The 19,014-nt window shown below is 36.1% G+C and overlaps 1 protein-coding gene across 4 annotated transcripts in view; it reads left to right on the top strand.

Annotated features, from left to right (window-relative positions):
• CWC27 (CWC27 spliceosome associated cyclophilin) overlaps positions 1–19,014 on the top strand; it is a 221,027-nt gene that overhangs the window by 173,205 nt on the left and 28,808 nt on the right. For 2 of the 4 annotated variants that reach the window (XM_014848509.3, XM_044772370.2), the window contains 2 exons: positions 1,897–2,006; positions 6,603–6,706. In XM_014848509.3, coding sequence (XP_014703995.1) covers positions 1,897–2,006; positions 6,603–6,706 — 214 coding nt within the window. Of the gene's footprint in view, positions 1–1,896; positions 2,007–6,602; positions 6,707–15,447; positions 15,649–19,014 lie in introns of those variants that run through there. The other 2 variants (XM_070519593.1, XM_044772377.2) reach the window with 2 other exon arrangements.

Genomic DNA, 19,014 nt, shown 5'->3' with positions numbered 1-19,014 from the left:
ACTATTATTGACTCCCTAAATATGATGGATGCATCCTGATGCATGGCAAATACTGTCTATAACTGTGAGTCTTGGGGCCCAGATTGACCTGCTACCTTCTTGTTTTCCTCTTCTCCAGTTTCATTACTTCCTTCATTTATTTGACTATTTATTGAGCTTCTAACATGTGCCAAACATTGTTCTAAGTCTCAGGGAAATATGACTTGTCCTCAAGGGGTTTAATGTCTAGTGAGGATTAAAGAAGAGAAAGCAAGAAATTACCACAAAGTGATGAGCACTAAGAGGTGCTGTGGAAGCTCAAAGGAGGTACATCCAAACCAGATTTCAGGTGTGGAATCAAAAAAGGCTCCAGGACAGAAATGCCCGCCAAGTTGAGACGTAAAAAAATGAGCAGGAATTAAGCAAGGAAAATTAATTGGGGAGTGTAGAGATGGAGTGTTTTAGTATACCCGAAAGAAGGAACAGCATGAGCAAAGGCTAGCGGTCAAGAGAGCAGGATGAGTTCAAAGAATAGTAGTTATAAGGCAAATGAAAGCACGTCAAGGTGGTTGCGGGAAGGAGTTGTGAGAGATGAGCCTGGAAACGAAAGCATCAGTTGCCTCATACAGGGACTCCTAAGTCATGTTAAGGTGTTTAGTCTTTATCCCAGGGCAATGTAAAGCCAACTACTATGGAATAAAAAGAAGAGAGGTATTCAAAGATGTAATTCAATAGAAAAACATAAAAGTAATTTTTAAAAATCCGTTATAAGAAATCACTTTATATATACCAACTATTACTATCCTCTCTTCACTAGTGGTTACTAAGCATATGTGCCTAAAATATTACTTCTGTACTTAACACTTTCTTTTTCATTAATGCACTCAGTTTTTAGTATTTATAGCTGTCAGTTTTGAAAGCAGAGCTGGATATACTTTTAATGATTCCATATAAAGTTGTTTATAAAACTGATTATTCAAGTTGCATCAAAATAATGATACTAGGTAACCATAAAAAGACTACTTGTTTCTTAGCTCACACATTTTTTTAACTGGAAAATCACTTGAACAAAATGGCTGACTGTTAATACATTGCACATTAATAACGTTCTTCAAACTAGGTAACAAAGAGGCAAGCCACAAACTAAGGCTTGAGTAGAAAGATTACTAGCATTCTTGATTACATCTGGCTCATCTTGGTTTGCCAGCCAAAGATGAGAAAAGATAAGGGTTTTTTTAAGTCACAAATTTTCATTAATACATATACATGTAAGATATTGTAAAATGTTAATACTTGTTTTTTGAAGCAAAACTGTGTTTTGTGAACCCAGATGTTAACTAATCTTCACATGAAATTATTGCAGGATCAAATCCATAGATTTGTTTTCTAATTTCTAATTTAGTAAAAATTATTTTTGTCTGCTTTAGTAACTATCCTAACTGACCTATTTGTAGATGTATTTATTTTTTATGATGCCATCAAATTGAAGTTGTTTGTTGTCATTTTAGCTGGAGAACAAAAGTGGCAGATAATTGGAAAATCAACCAATATTGAAAGATTTTACCTTGTAAGGCAGGGGAATAATGTAAAATGGTATTGCTGAATTTGGGGAAAATCTTCATTATCTTAAAAGTGAGATAGGCAATTTTATAGTCAAATGAGTACAAATGAAAGCAACTACAACAGTACAGTATATAATATAGATGTTTATAAAATTGGTTGATAAATTGACATCAACCACTTTCTAATCTAGGAAATAGTTGTGGAGCTGGTGGAGTTTATTGGTTTGGTTTTAAATTAAATGGAGGAAAACCAGTCCCAGGTCCTGACCTCCTTTTCAGGGATATGAGCATAGACATTCAGAGGAACCCACAGATCCTTTTTACTATTTATTGAAGAATATTCTATATTCTTCAGAGGAGGAAGCTGCTCCAGATGGTGCTGTTGCAGAATACAGACGAGAAAAGCAGAAGTATGAGGCTTTGAGGAAGCAGCAGCCAAAGAAGGGAACTTCCCGGGAAGACCAGGTAACTTTGAAAACCAAAATCCATAAGTAATGCATTGCCTTTTATTGTTTTCAAGTGTTGCAAATGGAGCCTAATTTGATTATACATCATGGGCAGCACTGCCTCTTAAAAATGAAAACAGGTATATTTACATAGGGTGGAGTGACAAGGACTTGGCCACTTATGCAAAATGGTTTAGGCAAAAAGCCTAAAACTTTCATGTTTCAACCTTGTACTCCCATATCGACCATAGGAACCTTGTAAAGCCACATATTATCAGATACTCAGGTAGAACTTTTGTCTAAGTAAATATTATGGAATGGAGAAGTGGTGATTATAAATGATGGGGAGGGCTTGTCCAGCCCAGCATCTCACATGCTGACTAGCCAGCTCAGCTTAAAATTGTACACTGCCTGTGAATAAGGTATTTGATCCACTAGTGGACTTCTACTGTAAATAATATTATAAAACTCTGCTTATTGCAAGTAATTCCCGAATCTTAAAGAAGTAATATGAGATTGTCAGAAATCAAGAATAAAAAGAGATAAGAAGCTAGCTCAGCAATTTTGGTGTCAGCCGTACATGTCATGCAGCACTTGGCACTCGATAAACCAAATCTCTTCAGCAGGCCCTCATGTTGAAAAGCTAGGGGGCAGACCAAAATCATTTATTTTGTTGCTGCCATATATATATATATATATATATATATATATATATATATATATGAAAACATCCTTTTTAGGCATATAAATAAGTCAGGCAAAATAAAAGTAAATTAAAAAGCCCAAACCCGTTCGGATAAATTAATCTAATCAGGAGCTATATTATAAATGACACCTAATTACTGGTAAGGAAGGATCATGCATCAGTACTTAGCGTGAAAATAATCACAGGGAAAGTTCAACAAGAAGTCAAGTATAGGAAATTGTAATTACAGAGAACTAACATGTGCAATTTTCAAAAGAAATAGCACATCAAATGAAATTAAGAAAAAGTACATTATTAACTTGTTTTCAGGGAGTCACAAAGTCCTCTGAATAGCATCTGTAGTGAACGTGCTACCAAAGATGCTAGGGTCCACTCTTACTATTGCATTCCTCTTTTTTTCCCCTCCTAGCAAATAATTATTAAGAACCTACCGTGTTCTAATCACTGTATTTGGTGGCAAGCAGGGTGGACACATCCCTGTCCTCTCTGAGCTATCAGGGAAAAGAGGAGTTAAATAAGTAATACCAATAAAAGGGGGTGAGCACTATGACAGGTTAGGTACAGGAAACTATGTAAATGTATGGCAGTGGGACCTAACTTGGCCTAAGAATCTGGGAAGTCCTCCCAGAGAAAACGACTTGTCAGCTGAGCTCTGAAGGTTGAATAGGAGATATGTGGCTAGAGAAAAGCGACAGTACATGAGAAGTCTTTGACCTCTTTGCAAAGAACTAAAAGATGTTAAGTATGACTGGAACGTAAACTAAGAGAATGAGAGCAATGAGGCTGGAGAGGTAAGCAGGAGCCAGTTTATGCAACGTATTTTTTGAGCCATATTAAGGAGTTTAGATTTACCCTAAGGGCAGTGGGAGCCGTTGAGGGGAGGACGTGATCTGATCTCCTTTGCAGTTTGAGAAGATCCCTCCAACCTGGGTACAGTATGGAGAATAGACTGGACCCAGGGCAGGACTGGAGGCACAGAGGCCATTTGAGAGACTCTTAAGTGTAGATATGCATACACCAAGTCCTCCAAGGCAGGGCCCCTTCGAAACAGCTTCTTCATGCTGAGAAGGCTCACACTGTGCTGAAGAGCCATGCTTTAAGTGGTTAGCCATTCATTCCTTCAAGTAAAAGCCAGGAAACTGCTTCCCCTATAGATGCCAAACAGAAATGCCTCCACGCAGATCCTATCTTCTTCAGCCTATGTTGTTACCACCCCCTTATTTTTGTGATGTTTGCTTTTCTGCCTAGTGTCCTCTCTTACCTTTAGCAAGCAGCTAGAGAAAGTCCAATCTTGAAAATAGAAGAAGCTACGAAAGGCCAGGAGGATGTTTTTTTGTTTGTCACAGTCCCCCTTCTTTGAGCAAATGCCAGCAGCATATTAATTGGCTCTAAAAACAGACTGCTTTGCCACTTTTAACTCAAGGAAAAAGAACAAGGTCTAGCATAATTTTCGAGGAAGTTTTAAAATTTCATTCCACTAAGAAGTCTCCTTTGTTTTTATTTTTCTTTATGCCTTCAGAAAAGACATTTCCAAGTGTACAAACATCCACCATTAAAAATCAGTAGGGTTTACTTTTAAGCAATAGATGCATAAAGAGATGTGCATATGGAGATATACATATATGTAATATATATATATACATAATACAGATACAGATATATAAGCACATGCACACACACAAAGACACATAAAAAGCCTTGACGGATATGTACCAAGTTATCCACAATGGTTATTCTGAGTGTTGGAATAATAGATATTTTTGTTTTGCCTCTCTTTATTTTCTAATATTTCTCCAATAACCTTTTTTCTTATTATAAAGCAAAGACACTAGAAGTATGTAAACAAAAAGATTTTGTTAATGAATAAGGTTTAAAAACAAGGGAAACTTTATCTAACATTGTTTGAAGAGCTTAGTCCCACAATTACTACTCTAGAAACAGATAAAATCTGTAAACCTTAACACACTGGGCAGTCCTCATAATGCCTATGAGGATATTCTGTCGGAATTTTTAGTTTTGCCCAAAACCCATCTCATTCAGCAGCTATGGTAATTTATGTATTTTCAGCTGTTGTTCATGTGAGCATTAAATTTGCAGAAACAGAAGGCACTTTTCTCTGTCATTTTTTAGCAATAGCTGCCTTTGTTCCTTGCAAGTATTTTGGCAGCACCTGTCTTTGTTGAGCAGAGGTTCTAGACCACCAAAACCTAGTTAATTTTCTCATGAACTGTGGTCTTATTGGTATTTCCTAGATAAATTCTGGAGCCTAGCAATTTATTGTGATGCCTTACTATACCTGGTATTCCCGTATTGAAATATCATCTTTTTCCTTATGAAATGTGAATATTTTAGTACTGAATTCATTGTATCAGTGTCTTAATTAGACATCTGATTTTTTAGACAGGTAGTGCTTTATCCCATTTCACAATTACGTACGTTTTTAAACTGTAGAATAAAAATTTTTTTTCTAACTTCTGTTGTCTGCTCTAATTCTGGAGTAGACCATTAAGGTATAGCCAGGAGACAATGTGATTACAAAATTGTAGGCAGTTGTTGTTTCTTCCTACCCACAAAGGGCATGGGAGCCAAACAAGAATCAAAGGAATGGTCCCCTTTTTTTGGCTGACGAAGATTCACCCTAAGCTAACATCCGTGCCAATCTTCCTCTATTTTTAGTATGTGGGCTATGAGCACAGCATGGCTGCTAACAGAGCAGTGTAGGTCCATGCCTGAGAACCAAACCCAGGCTACCAAGGTGGAGTGCGCTGAATTTAACCACTAGGCCGCCAGGACGGGCCCTCCCTTTTTTTAAAAATACATACTCAACATGATATTTATATCCTACTTCTTTCGCTTAACAATAGAATGTAATGCTTCATGTATATAATTTTTAATAACAGTATAGTAACATATTCATTGCTTTTTACCAAATTTGTCTAGTTTCTTATTGACAGACATTTAACATATTCCTATTTTTCCACTTGTATGAATATTGCTGCAAAGCACATCTTTTGTATATGCCATTTTCTGTGTTTCAAATTATTTTTCTACATGTATTCCCAAGATTGAGATTACAGAATCAAAGGGAGTGATCACCTTAAAGTTTCTGATACATATAAATATCTTTCTAAAGATCTCATTCCAGTTTACGTGTCTTCCAACAGTTGATGTGTTTATTCGTTTCGCCTTCCCCAACATTGATATTTTTACATTTTTGGACATTTGTTTAATGAAAAATACTATTCATTGTTGGTTTTTTTTTTTTTATTTTTACATATCTTAGTGAGGTACCTCTCTATCTTGTGGACGTTAAAATATTAGCTATTTGGGTCAGCCCCGTGGCTAAGCGGTTAAGTTCACACGCTCCATTTCGGCGATCCAAGATTTCGCTGGTTCAGATCCTGGGCACGGACATGGCACTGCTCATCAGGCCATGGTGAGGCAGCGTCCCACACAGCACAACCAGAAGGACATGCAACTAGAATATACAACTATGTGCTGGGGAGCTTTGGGGAGAAGAAGAAGGAAAAAAAAGGGAGATTGACAACAGATGTTAGCTGAGGTGCCAATCTTTAAAAGAACAAGAAAATTTAAAAAAAACTTAGCTACTAATTATTTTAAAATTTAAGCATCTTCTATATAAGCAAATTTATGTTCCCCAAATCAGAAAATGGTCACATATCTCTGAGGGAAAACGTCAGTGCACATGCAAACAGGGCGACCTCAGGGTTTGTGAGTCCCAATCACTGTTGTAGCTTGCAGGCAGTTTTGCTACTTTCCTTCAAAATTAAAAATTTATCTAAGTGTTTTACATCCTGTTTGGATCTTTTCTTTTCTACCAAATTTGTGTCTCTTCTAAAATTAAATTTAACCTTATCAGCAACCTTAGCAATCTAATTGTTATTTCAGACCCTTGCGCTGCTGAACCAGTTTAAGTCTAAACTCACTCAAGCCATTGCTGAAACTCCGGAACATGATGTGTCTGAAACAGAAGCAGAAGATGACGAAGGATGGTAAGGCTTTGATTTCTTTATATTAACCGTGAACACATAGGCTCAGGGCAGACGCTGTGAGGACAGTTCCATGACGTCATCCCTGTTTTTCACTTTACCTTCAATCATACCCTCATCATCTCAGGGCCTCATCACCCTTTCACTTCATTCACGTCAGGAAGTATTTATTGAGTGCGTGGTGTGCTCCCGGTATTTTGCTAGCCTGTGGAAAATATACAAGAAATGTATGACACTACCCCAGCCCTAAATAACTTGCTAATATTGTGGAAAAGATAAGACTAACATTAAACAGCTAGAAAACAGCCTAAAAAGATTCTAAATCATTAATTTTTTACACTTTCCCACAAATGTTTTAGAACTCAGAAATCTATTTCATAATCCTTCTAAGGTCCTCTTCAAATTTATGACCTACAGGATCCTAGCAATACGTACATAGTTAACTTATTTTTATCTTTGGATATTTTTCAGCTTTTTAAGACGCTGATAAGAAATAAAAGAATTAATGACTTGTGTGTGTCCTGTGCTTAGCACTTATCCAGTACTGGCAAAAAAAAAAAAAAAAAGAGTAAGAACTGTGCTTTCCCTTATCACAGTCCTCTCTCCTCCAGCTGACTTCAGATGTAGTCTATAGGCCTCCCCACACCTAACTGCCTCCACCTCCCTCAGCACCCTGGCTCAGGCATATGGGTGCAGGCAAGCCAGTGGGTCACCCCCCCAACATGACTCACCCTCTGGAGCCTCTGAATTGTCACACGTGCCATCCCCCTAACCCAGAATCACGGCCTCATTCCTCTCTGCCAAACAGCCTCTCTCCCCTATTTCAAAGCTCTGTTCAACACTCCCAGCCTCCAGGAAACCAGTCAGAAAGATTTGTTGAGCACTCCCAAATCTAGAGGGTGGAGGAAAGAGGGCTGGGGCACACATGAAAAAATACATAAAAACACTTATTAAGAAAACATTTAAGCAAGTAAGACTCTGCAACTATGTATAAATTTAACCAAAAGGGCTGAGGGGATGATGACTTGAATGGAATGAATCCTACCTACCCTAGGACCCTGAAAGTACCGTATATTTCTCAATGTATAGTTTCTGTGTGATCTGGATTATGATGCCAATTTTTTGTAAAATCTTAGGTCTCTTTTAATAGCTTTTTATTACTTATCTATATTTGTTTATACTTAAATTCAGAGTTGCTTAAAGGCAGAAGCTGGTTTCCCCATAGTTTTGTGCCAAAGGTGAAGGCTCAGTGAGTGTTGATTGACTCACAGAGATAAATGCACATTTATCTCTGCATAATGCATAGAAGAACTTTCTGTTTTTTATATGACTGGACAGGTTTAGTTTTATTTTGGATTCCTTGAATGTCTCAAAATATCTTTCAAATGTTTTGGGTTCAGCCACCACACAAAAAAATGTTTTGCCAAGTCCTCTTCCCCTTATTTTTGAATCCATATGCATTTTTTAAGGAAATATGATCCATGTGTTTCTGATTCGTTTACACTTAACTCATCAAGATGGTGTTTTGTAAGAGCAGTTTGATGCCCAATAAGTTTTTTTGACCTTTTTATAAGCCATTTAAGTCCTTTTTTATTGAACAGGAAAGTCACCAACAAATTTAGACCCAAAAGTTTCATTTGAAACTCATAACCTACAGGATTCAAATTTACTTTCAACTTGGCAAGGCCATGTAACTTCCCAAGGTTCTTCCTAGCCCCTTGGTTCAATATTCTCTCATTTTGAATTCTTCATTAGCTTCAGATATCAATTAGTGTTTTTAAAAGTGTCATTCTTGTTTCTGATGTGATTTCACAATGCAGTCAATATTCTACCATCCTTGTTAGAAAGTTAAACAAATGGAAAAACTTTACCAGATGGGGAAAAAAAGCACTGGTCAATGATGTTGGCCAGTTCTCCATCTGGGGAACAAAAATAAGTGGTAAAGGAAGGGGAAATAAGTTAAAGGAACCATTTCCAAGTCTTCAAGAGGTACATTTCTGCTTTCAATTGCAGTCTACTAAACAGAAAGTCAGAAATGTACACTATGTACCGACACATTTTTTTTGTATTTGTTTTATCTAACATCTAACAAAATATCTTTAGTGTTCAAGGCACCATAAGGAATCATATGGAATGCATGGGCCCTTACATAGTGCCTTTTATTGCAATATAGACTATTGAAATTTTGTAACCTGATGAGCAACAGCATCATGTCTGTTCATAAATAAACCAGTTCAACTTTATCAAGTGTCTGGTGATTTAGATCATCTCTCATAAAATATATTCCTCTCAGAAAAGAAGTCTTGTATTCAAAATGATTTATAGCAAATATTATGAGTGCATGGCATGTGCATGTGTGTTATGCATAAATTACATGGTTCCCAGACTATTTTGTAGGTCACGCTTGCCGCTTTTCTAAGAAGTAAAAATCAGCCAGTGCTGTACTACACTGTCAGGGTCTGTTATCTGAGGTAAAATGATTGCTTCTGAGACATTTTTATGTGTCCGCATGAGTGACCACACATTGAGGGATCATTTTCATTTTCTGTCAAGATAGAAACCATTACCAATTTGTTATGTTTTCTTTAACTTGGCAAACTGTTCTTTTCACATTTTTGGCTGAGTTGCTGCACTGGCATGGTATACAACAGATATTTGGGTACCATTCAGCAGTATTCTACTTTTTATGCAAAAAAAAGGGGGGGGGGTGGGAAAGAAAGAAAAGAAATAAGATTCTATTATAAACACTGTATATGGTGTTTGATAATTGTTCCCTGATTTCACTGTCCAAGAAGGCATTTAAAGAAGTATTAGTAGACCTAAGCTGAAAGCATAATAGAAATTTTTCACTCAAAATTATTAGAATTCTTCCTTTGTTGGGATATATACTGCCAATATTTGGTGGCATTGATGGGCACCATATTCTAGTGTCACAGCTGAAGTAGCCTCTCTGCCACTACGTTCTTTGTCCCACAACATCACACTCTTAGAGCTATAGAATCCTTCTTCAAGCATGGTTTTTATAAAACTGATTAGACACATGGCAGGAGTCATCAACCAAAAGATTCATATGACCATGTGGATGAGTCCATATGCCATTTTGGGTTTGGTTAGATAAAGCTTGGTTAGCTCCCAAAAAAGTTTTGAAAGTTCTATGTCTGATAATGCAGGGGAGAGACTTACAAAAAAAGAAAGCCACTTGCTCCTTACACAAAAAAATCGGCATTCCAAGGAGAGGAAAGAAATTAAAACTATGAGAGTAGACTACGATCTTGTGAACGTTAACTATTCACCACTATGTTCCATTGAAAATTCTTTCCAGATTGTTATATCTAAGATTAAGTTAAAACTTCACAACAAATATACATGATAAAATAATAATCAATATAAATGTCTATCTGCCTTCCTCCCTCCTCTTCCTCTTTCTGTCCCCTCCACCACTTTCCCACAGTACATACAGTATTTGGTTTACAAGAATAGGAAAACACTGACAATTGCATGGTTGCCTCAAGTAAGTATTTTAATAATCACTTTTATTATATAAGGAAAAGATGTTCACTTTAGAAAACCAGAGTACAAAACCTTCAAAAGAAGTAAACAAATAAAATAAAAGAAGTAAATAAAAATCACCTGTGATCCCAAACTCAACAATAAATACTATTAATTTATACATGTATAATACCCTTCCAGATATTTTTATGCATATAAATATTTTAAGCAGAAGTGAGATCATATAATACTCAGTTTTATAACTTGTTTTTCCCTTAGCAATATGTAGTGAATATCTTTGCTTGCCATACATAATTTTATGATATAATTTTTATATTTTGTATTACGGCCACATAGTATTCCATTATATGATGAACCACAGTCTACTGATCAGCCCCATGTTGTTGGATATCTAGGCTCATTCCAGTTTTTATTATTATACACAACACTCTAATGAACATCCTTGTATCTGTCATTGCCAATTTTCTCAGGATAAATTTCTAAAACTGGAATTGCTTTGTCAGTAGGTATGCATGTTAGGCTTCTGCTAAATATCTTCAAATGGCCCTCTCAAAATGTCATTCCAATTTATACTCCCAAGTAAATATTTTTATGACTTCCTTAAAGGGCTGTTAGAATCTCAAGAATTAATTAATGTACTTTGCAATGCTTAGTGAAAGAGAATAACATTTTAGAAGAAGTGCTTTGCCCTTGTAAACTTTTAAAAAATAGAAACACAGTCTGGTTTGCTTTTGTTTTTAATAAAAACTGGTACAGATTTCAACGTAACTCCTTTTCTCAGGATACTCAGCTCTAAATAGTCTTGTTCTTGGTTCTGAAAAACTCTCCTTCTAAGATAATCCTTGGGTTAGAACTTTTGGATCTAGATTTTTTTTGTTTTATTACTGCATTTTGGCTTGCATTAAAAATCAGTTTTGTCCATAGTCAAGACAGTTTGTTTCTGCTAGAGACTGGAGTTCTGAGAACCAAGATTTAGCCTGAAGATGTTCTCAAGCGTTCCTCTGGAGATAGCATAGCTTAGAAGCAACAAGTACCAGTTATCTGAATATCTAAAACAGTAAAATTTAATAATGCAAATGTGAAAAAAAGATTACAGACTGTTAGACCCATTCAGACCTCATTACAAGATACCGGTAAAGATCATAGCTTCATCTCATTGCTTATATTAGCAAAGCTTTAAACACCTCTAATGTGTAATGCATAGTGTAATTTGTATATAGTTCAGTCATTAAAGGAGTGAAGGATGCCATGACAACAAATGAATGTTTTAATTATAGTCCCCACTTCATTCAAGCAGGACATTGCCAGGCGTGGGTAACAAGTTGATGTAGACAAACACAAATACAGCTGTAAGGATGGAGGCTGTGAGAATAATGAAAGCCCAGGCCAGCTGAGTGGGAGGTCTTTACCCTTTAGTGTTAGCTAGGGCAGCATGCCTTAAACTATTGGTCTCTGGACTCCTTTATACTCTAAAATTTTTTGAGGATCCCAAATAGCTTTTGTTTATGTGAAATGTATCTATTGATGGTTACCTTATTAGAAATTAAATGTTTTAAATCACTTAATGATAGTGAACCTATTACATGTTAACATAAACAACAGTTTTATGAAGATGTATTTTCAAAGCAGAAAGTTTAGTGAGAAGAGTGGCATTGATTTAGTTTTCTCTGCATATCTCTAATGTCTGGCATAACAGGAACAGCTGGATTCTTATATCTGCTTCTGCATTCACTCTGTTTTGATACCACACATCATGTATTCTCTGAAAAATTCCAGTGTACACTCATGAGAGGAAGAGAATTAAAAAGACAGATAATATCTTAGTATTCATACAAAAGTAGTTTTGCCATTGCAGACACAGGGATCCCCAGGTCACACTTTGAGAACTGCTGGGCTGTAGCATCTGTAGTTAGTCATTGTGTGTGTCCTGATGGTCCTTATTTATCAGAGCTTATAATCCAATCTCTAGTTCCTGGGAAGCTTATTCCAGGTCCCGGTTTCTCATCCTTCTTCTCAAGTGATACCAAAGTAGTGCTTTCTGAATTAAATGTGTACCTCCCCATTGTTCTAGACCTGCTACAACACAGTTCTTACCGCTCCCACAGAAACCCCTTACTAGCCCTTACCTATTTTGAAATGGTCTGTGGCATGCCATTTGATTTTGCTATTCTTGTTTACTTTGTTTTTCCAGCTCAATTATATTGAGATATTAACATATAACATTGTGTGCATTTAAAGTGTACAGTATGATGATTTGATACACATATATATTGTGAAATGTTTACCACAATAAGGTTGGTTAACTCACCTTCACCTCACGTAATTACCATTTTGTTGTTGTTGTTATGGTGAGAACAGTAAAGCCCTACTCTCATAGCAACTTTGGAGTATACAATACAATGTTGTTACCTATAGTCACCATGCTGTACCCCCTGGAACTTATTCATTCTATAACTGAAAGTTTATACCCTTTGACCAACATCTCCCCATGTCCCCACCCCTCAGCCCCTGCCATCCACCATTTTACTCTCTGTTTCTATGAGTTTGATGTTTTTAGATTCCATGTATAAGTGAGACCGTATAGTATTTATCTTTCTCTGTCTGACTGAAGTCACTTAGCATAATGCCCTCAAGGTCCATTCATATCATAAATGTCAGGATTTCCCTTTTTTAGGGCTGAATAATATTTCATTGTATATATCTATATCTCACATTTTCTTTGTCCATTTATCCATCAGTGGACACTTATGTTATTTCAATGTCTTGGCTATTGTGAATAATGCTACAGTAAGCGTGGGGGTGCAGCTATCTCTTCCAGATAGTGAATTCGTTTCCTTCAGATACATACCTAGAAGTGGGATTGCTGGATCATATGGTGGTTCTATTTTTAATTTCTTGAGAAACTATTTCCATAGTGGCTGCACCAATTTACATTCCCACCAGTAGTGCACAAGGATTCCCTTTTCTCCACATCCGCACCAGCATCTGTTATCGCTTCTCTTTTTGATAATAGCCATTCTAACAGGTGTAAGGTGATATCTCACTGTGGGTTTGATTTGCATTCCCAAGGATAAGTGATGTTGAGCACCTTTTCATGTACTTGACCATTTGTATTTATTTGGTGAAATGTCTGTTCAGATTCTCTGCCCATTTTTTAATCAGATTGTTTTTTTGCTTTTCAATTGTGTGAATTCCTTATATATTTTGGATACTAACCCCTTATCAGATATATGGTTTGAAAATATATTCTCCCATTCTGTAGGTTGCCTTTTCATTTTATTGATTGTTTCTTTTGCTGCTCAGAAGCTTTTTAGTTTTAGATGTAGTCCTACTTGCTGATTTTTGCTTTTACTGTTTGTGCTTTTGCTGTCATATCCAAAAAACCATTGCCAAGGCCAGTGTCAAGGAGCTTTTTCCCTGTCTTTTCTTTTGGGAGTTTTACAGTTTCAGGTCTTATGTTTAAGTCCTTAATCATTTTGAGTTAATTTTTGTGAGTAGTGTAAGATAGGGGTCTAATTTCATTCTTTTGCATGTGAATATCCAGTATTTATTGAAGAGACTATCCTTTGTCCATTGAGTATTCTTGGCTCTCTTTTCAAATATTAGATGACCATAAATGTGTGGGTTTATTTCTGGGCTCCCAATTCTGTTCCATTGGTCTATGTGTCTGTTTTTATGCCAGTACTGTACTGTAGCTTTGTTATATAATTTGAAATCAGGAAATGTGATACCTCCAGCTTTGTTCTTCTTTTTCAAGATTGCTTTGGCTTTTCAGGGTCTTTTGTGGTTCTACACAAATTTTAGGATTTTTGTTCTATTTCTGGAAAAACTTCTGTTGGAATTTTGATAGGGACTGTATTGAAACTATAGGCAGCCTTTGGTGGTATGGACACTTTAACAATATTAACTCTTTCAATCCATGAACATGGGATATTTTTCCATTTATTTGTGTCTTCTTCAATGTCTTTCATCAATGTCTTATAGTTTTGGGTGTATAGATCTTTCACTTACTTGGTTAAATTGATTCCTAAGTATTTTGTTTTTGATGCTATTGTAAATGGGATTATTTTCTTTATTTCTTGTTCAGATAGTTCATTGTTAGTATATAGAAAAAAAACCCTGATTTTTGTATATTGATTCTATATCATGAAACTTTACTGAATTTGTTTATTAGTTCTAACAGTTTTTTGGTGGAGTCTTTAGAATTTTCTATATAAAAGCACCTGTCATCAGCAAACAGAAACAATTTTACTACTTCCTTTCCAATTTGGATACCTTCTATTTCTTTTTCTTGCCCAGTCGTTCTAGCTAGGACTTCTAGAATTATGTTGAATAATTATGGGGACAGTAGGCACTCTTATCTTGTTCCTGAGCTTAAAGAGAAAGCTTTGAACATTTCACCATTGAGTATGATGTTAGCTGTGGGTTTGTCATCTATGGCCTTTGTTATGTTGAGGTATGTTCCTGCCATACCCAATTTGTTGAAAGTTTTTATCATGAAAGGATGTTGAATTTTATCAAATGCTTTTTCTGCATCTATTGAGATGATCATATGATGTTTGTCTTTCATTCTATTAATGTGGTGTTTCACATTTATTGATTTGCATATGTTGAACTATCCTTGCATCCCAGGGATAAACCCCATTTGATCATGGTGTATGATGCTTTTAATGTGCTGTTGAATTCATTTTGCAAGTATTTTGTTGAGAACTTTTGCATCCATATTCATCAGCAATATTGGCCTATAGTTTTTGTTTCTTGTAGTGTCCTTATCTGACTTTGGTATCAGAATAATGCTGGCCTCATAAAATGAGTTTGGAAGTCTTCCCTCCTCTTCAGGTTTTTGGAAGAGTTTGAGAATAATTGGCATTGATTCTTCTTTAAAAGTTTAGTAGAATTCACCCACAAAGCCAACCTGTCCTGAGCTTTCCTTTGTTGGGAGGTTTTCAATTACTGATTCAGTCTCCTTACTTGTTACTGATATGTTGAGACTTTCTATTGCTTCATGATCTAGACTTGGTAGATTCTATGTTTCTAGGAATTTATCCATTTCTTCTAGGTTGTCTCATTTGTTGGCATATAATTGTTCACAGTAGTCTCTTCTGCTCCTATATATTTCTGTGATGTCACTTGTAATGTCTCCTCTTTCATTTCTAACTTTATTTATTAGAGTCATCTCTCTTTTTGTCTTGGTAAGTCTAGTTAAAGGTTTGTCCATTTTGTTTTTTAAAAAGCTGCCTCTTGGGGCTGGCCCCATGGCCGAGTGGTTAAGTTCGCGCGCTCCGCTGCAAGCGGCCCAGTGTTTCGTTGGTTCGAATCCTGGGCGCGGACATGGCACTGCTCATCAAACCACACTGAGGCAGCGTCCCACATGCCACAACTAGAAGGACCCACAACGAAGAATATACAACTATGTACTGGGGGGCTTTGGGGAGAAAAAGGAAAAAATAAAATCTTTAAAAAAAAAAAGCTGCCTCTTAGTTTTGTTGATCTTTTCTATTGTTTTTCTGTTCTCTATTTCATTTATTTCTGCTCTAATCTTTGTTTTCTCCATCTTTCTACTAACTTTGGACTTCGTTTGTTCTTGTTTTTCTTGTTCCTTCAGATGTAAAGTTAGGTTGTTTCAGATTCTTCTTCTTTTTTTTTTTTAATATACTCATTTATTGCCAGAAACTTTCCTTTTAGCACTACTTTTGCTGCATCCCATAAGTTTTGGTATGTTGTAATTCCATTTTCATTTGTTTCAAGATATATTTTAATTTTCCTTTTGATTTCATCCTTGACCCATTGATTGTTCAGGAGTGTTTTGTTTAATTTCCACATATTTGTGAATTTTCCAGTTTTCCTCCTGTCATTGATTTCTGGTCTCATACTGTTGTGACTGGGAAAGACACTTGGCATGATTTCACTATTTTTAAATTTGCTAAGACTTGTTTTGTGACCTAACATATAATCTATCCTGGAGAATGTTCCTTGTGCACTTGAGAAGAATGTGTATTTTGCTGCTTTTGGATGGAATGTTCTGTATAAGTCTGTTAAGGCCACTTGGTCTAAAGTACAGTTCAAGTCCCATGCTTCCTTATTGCTTTTTTGCCTAGATGATCTATCCATTGTTGAAAGTGGGGTATTGAAGTCCCCTACTATTGATGTATTGTTGTTTATTTCTCCTTTAAGATCTGTTAGTATTTGCTTAATATATTAAGGTGCTTTGATGTTGTGTACATGTATATTTATAATTGTTATATGCTATTGATAAATTGACCCCTTTATCATTATATAATGAATTCTTTGTCTCTTGTTATCATTTTTGACCTAAAGTCTATTTTGTCTGATATAAGTATAGCTACCCCTGTTCTCTTTTCCTTTTCGTCTGTGTGGAATATCTTTTTCTGTCACTTCACTGTGAGCCTACGTGTGTCCTTGAAGCTGAAAGATGTCTTTTGTAGGGAGCCTAACAGACAGTTCCTGACTTACAATGGCTCAACTTACGATTTTTTTACTTTACAATAGTGTGAAAGTAATACATATTCAGTAGAAACTGTACTTTGAATTTTGAATTTTGATCTTTTCCTGGGCAAACAATATGCAGTGTGATACTCTCTTGTGATGCTGGCCAGCAGCAGCAAAGCCACAGCTCTCAGCCAGCCATGCAATCACAAAGGTAAATAACTGATACCCTTGCAACCATTCTGTTTTTCACTTTCATACAGTATTCAATAAATTACATGAGCTATTCAACACTTTATTATAAAATAGACTTCGTGTTAGATTATTTTACCCAACTTCAGGCTAATGTAACTCTCTGAGCATGTTTAAGATAGTCTAGGCTGAGCTATGATGTTTGGTAGGTTAGGTGTATTAAATGCACTTTCAACTTATGTTAGGTTGATTGGGACGTAACCACATCGTAAGTCAAGGAATATCTGTATAGTTGAATCTTGCTTTTTTTTTTCATCCAACCATTCTATGCCTTTTGATTGGAGAATTTAATCCATTTACATTAAAGTAATTGTGGATAGGTAAGAACTTATTATTGCCATCTTATTAATTGTTTTCTGGCTGTTTTGTATTTCTTTTATTCCTTTCTTACTGTTTTCATTTGTGAATTGATGATTTCCCATAGTGGTATACCTTGATTCCCTTCTCTTTATCTTGTGTGTATCTACTATAGGTTTTTGTTTTGTGGTTACCCTGAGGCTTACTTGAAACATCTCATAGATATAATCGTCTATTATAAGCTGATTACAACTTAACTTTGATCACATACAAAATCTTCACCCTTTTACTCCCCACAAATATTTTTATATTTTTGATGTCACAATTTACATCATTTTATATGGTATATTCATTAACAAATTATTGTAGCTATAGCTGTTTTTAATACTTTTGTCCTTTAACCTTTATAGATTTAAGTAGTTAACACACCACTATATTACAGTATTAAAGTATTCTGAATCTGACTATATACTTACCTTTACCAGTGTGTTGTATATTTTCATATGTTTTCATTTTATTACTTAGCATCGTTTTCTTTCAGCTTGAAGAAGTCCTTTCAGTGGTTCTTGTAAGGCAGATTTTGTGGGGATGAACTCCCTCAGCTTTTGTTTGTTTGGGAAAGTCTTTATCTCACCTTCATTTCTGAAAGACAGCTTTGCTGGATAGAGTATTCTTGGTTAGCAGTTTCCTTCTTTCAGCACTTTGAATATCATCTCACTGTCTCCTGGCCTGCAAAATTTCTGCTTGAAAATCCACCGATAGCCTTATGAGGGTTTCCTTGTATGAAAGAATTTGTTTTTCTCTTGCTGCATTTAAAATTCTCTCATTGTCTTTGATATTAGGCAGTTTTGTTATAATGTGTTTTAGGGAAGATCGTTTTGGATTGAAATTATAGAGTAACCTATTCATGAACTTGGATGTCCATATCTTTCCCCAGGTTTGGGAAGTTTTCAGCCATTATTTCTTTAAGTAAGCTTTCTGCCCCTTTCTCCCTCTCTTCTCCAAGAATCCAGTGATGCATACATTATATTTCTTAATGGTGTACTATAAGTCCAGTAGTCTTTCTTCATTTCTTCTCATTTTTCTTTTTTCCCTCTGACTGGATAATTTCAGATGCTCTGTTTTTGAGCTCACTAATTGTTCTACTGCTTGGTCCAGTCTGCTGTTGAAGCTCTCTATTGAGTTCTTCAATTTAGTCATGTATTCTTTAGCTCCAAAGTTTCTGTTTGGTTCTTTTTTATGTTTTGTATCTCTTTGTTGAACTTCTCGTTTTGTTCTTCTCTTATTTTTCTGATTTTGTTAAATTGTTTATCTGAGTTCTCTTGTAGCTATCTGAGCATCTTCAGGACAATTACTTTGAATTCTGTATCAGGAAATTCCCATGTCTCCATTTGTTTGGGTCAGTTACTGGAAGTTTATTGTGTTCCATTGGTAGTGTCATGTTCCCCTGATTCTTCCCTGTAGCTTTGTGTAGGTTTCTGCACATTTGAGGAAGCTGTCATGTCTTCTGGACTTTATGGACTGATTTCAGTAAGGAAAGACCATCTGTGGGTAGAGACCCACTGGAGCATACTGTGACCCTAGGTCTAGTGGTGCAGCACACCAAGTGCAGGGTTGTTTGGTGGCTCCAGGTCCAGGATTAGGGCATGTCTCATAAGCTCAGGCCACTGGGATCCACAGCATCAACAACTGTGATGTCCTTGATGAGCACTGTGGGACGTCCACAATGTCTGCAAGGGCTGGTGGGATCCACAGCAGCATTTCCAGGTCCAGCAGCTAGGGACCCAGGCAGGCAGCAGTGGTGG

The sequence above is a fragment of the Equus asinus genome, chromosome 10 (genome assembly GCF_041296235.1).
Source record: "Equus asinus isolate D_3611 breed Donkey chromosome 10, EquAss-T2T_v2, whole genome shotgun sequence".
Lineage (NCBI taxonomy): Eukaryota > Metazoa > Chordata > Mammalia > Perissodactyla > Equidae > Equus > Equus asinus.
Note: the sequence above shows the minus strand (reverse complement) of the source record. Positions and strands in the feature narration are given on the sequence as shown.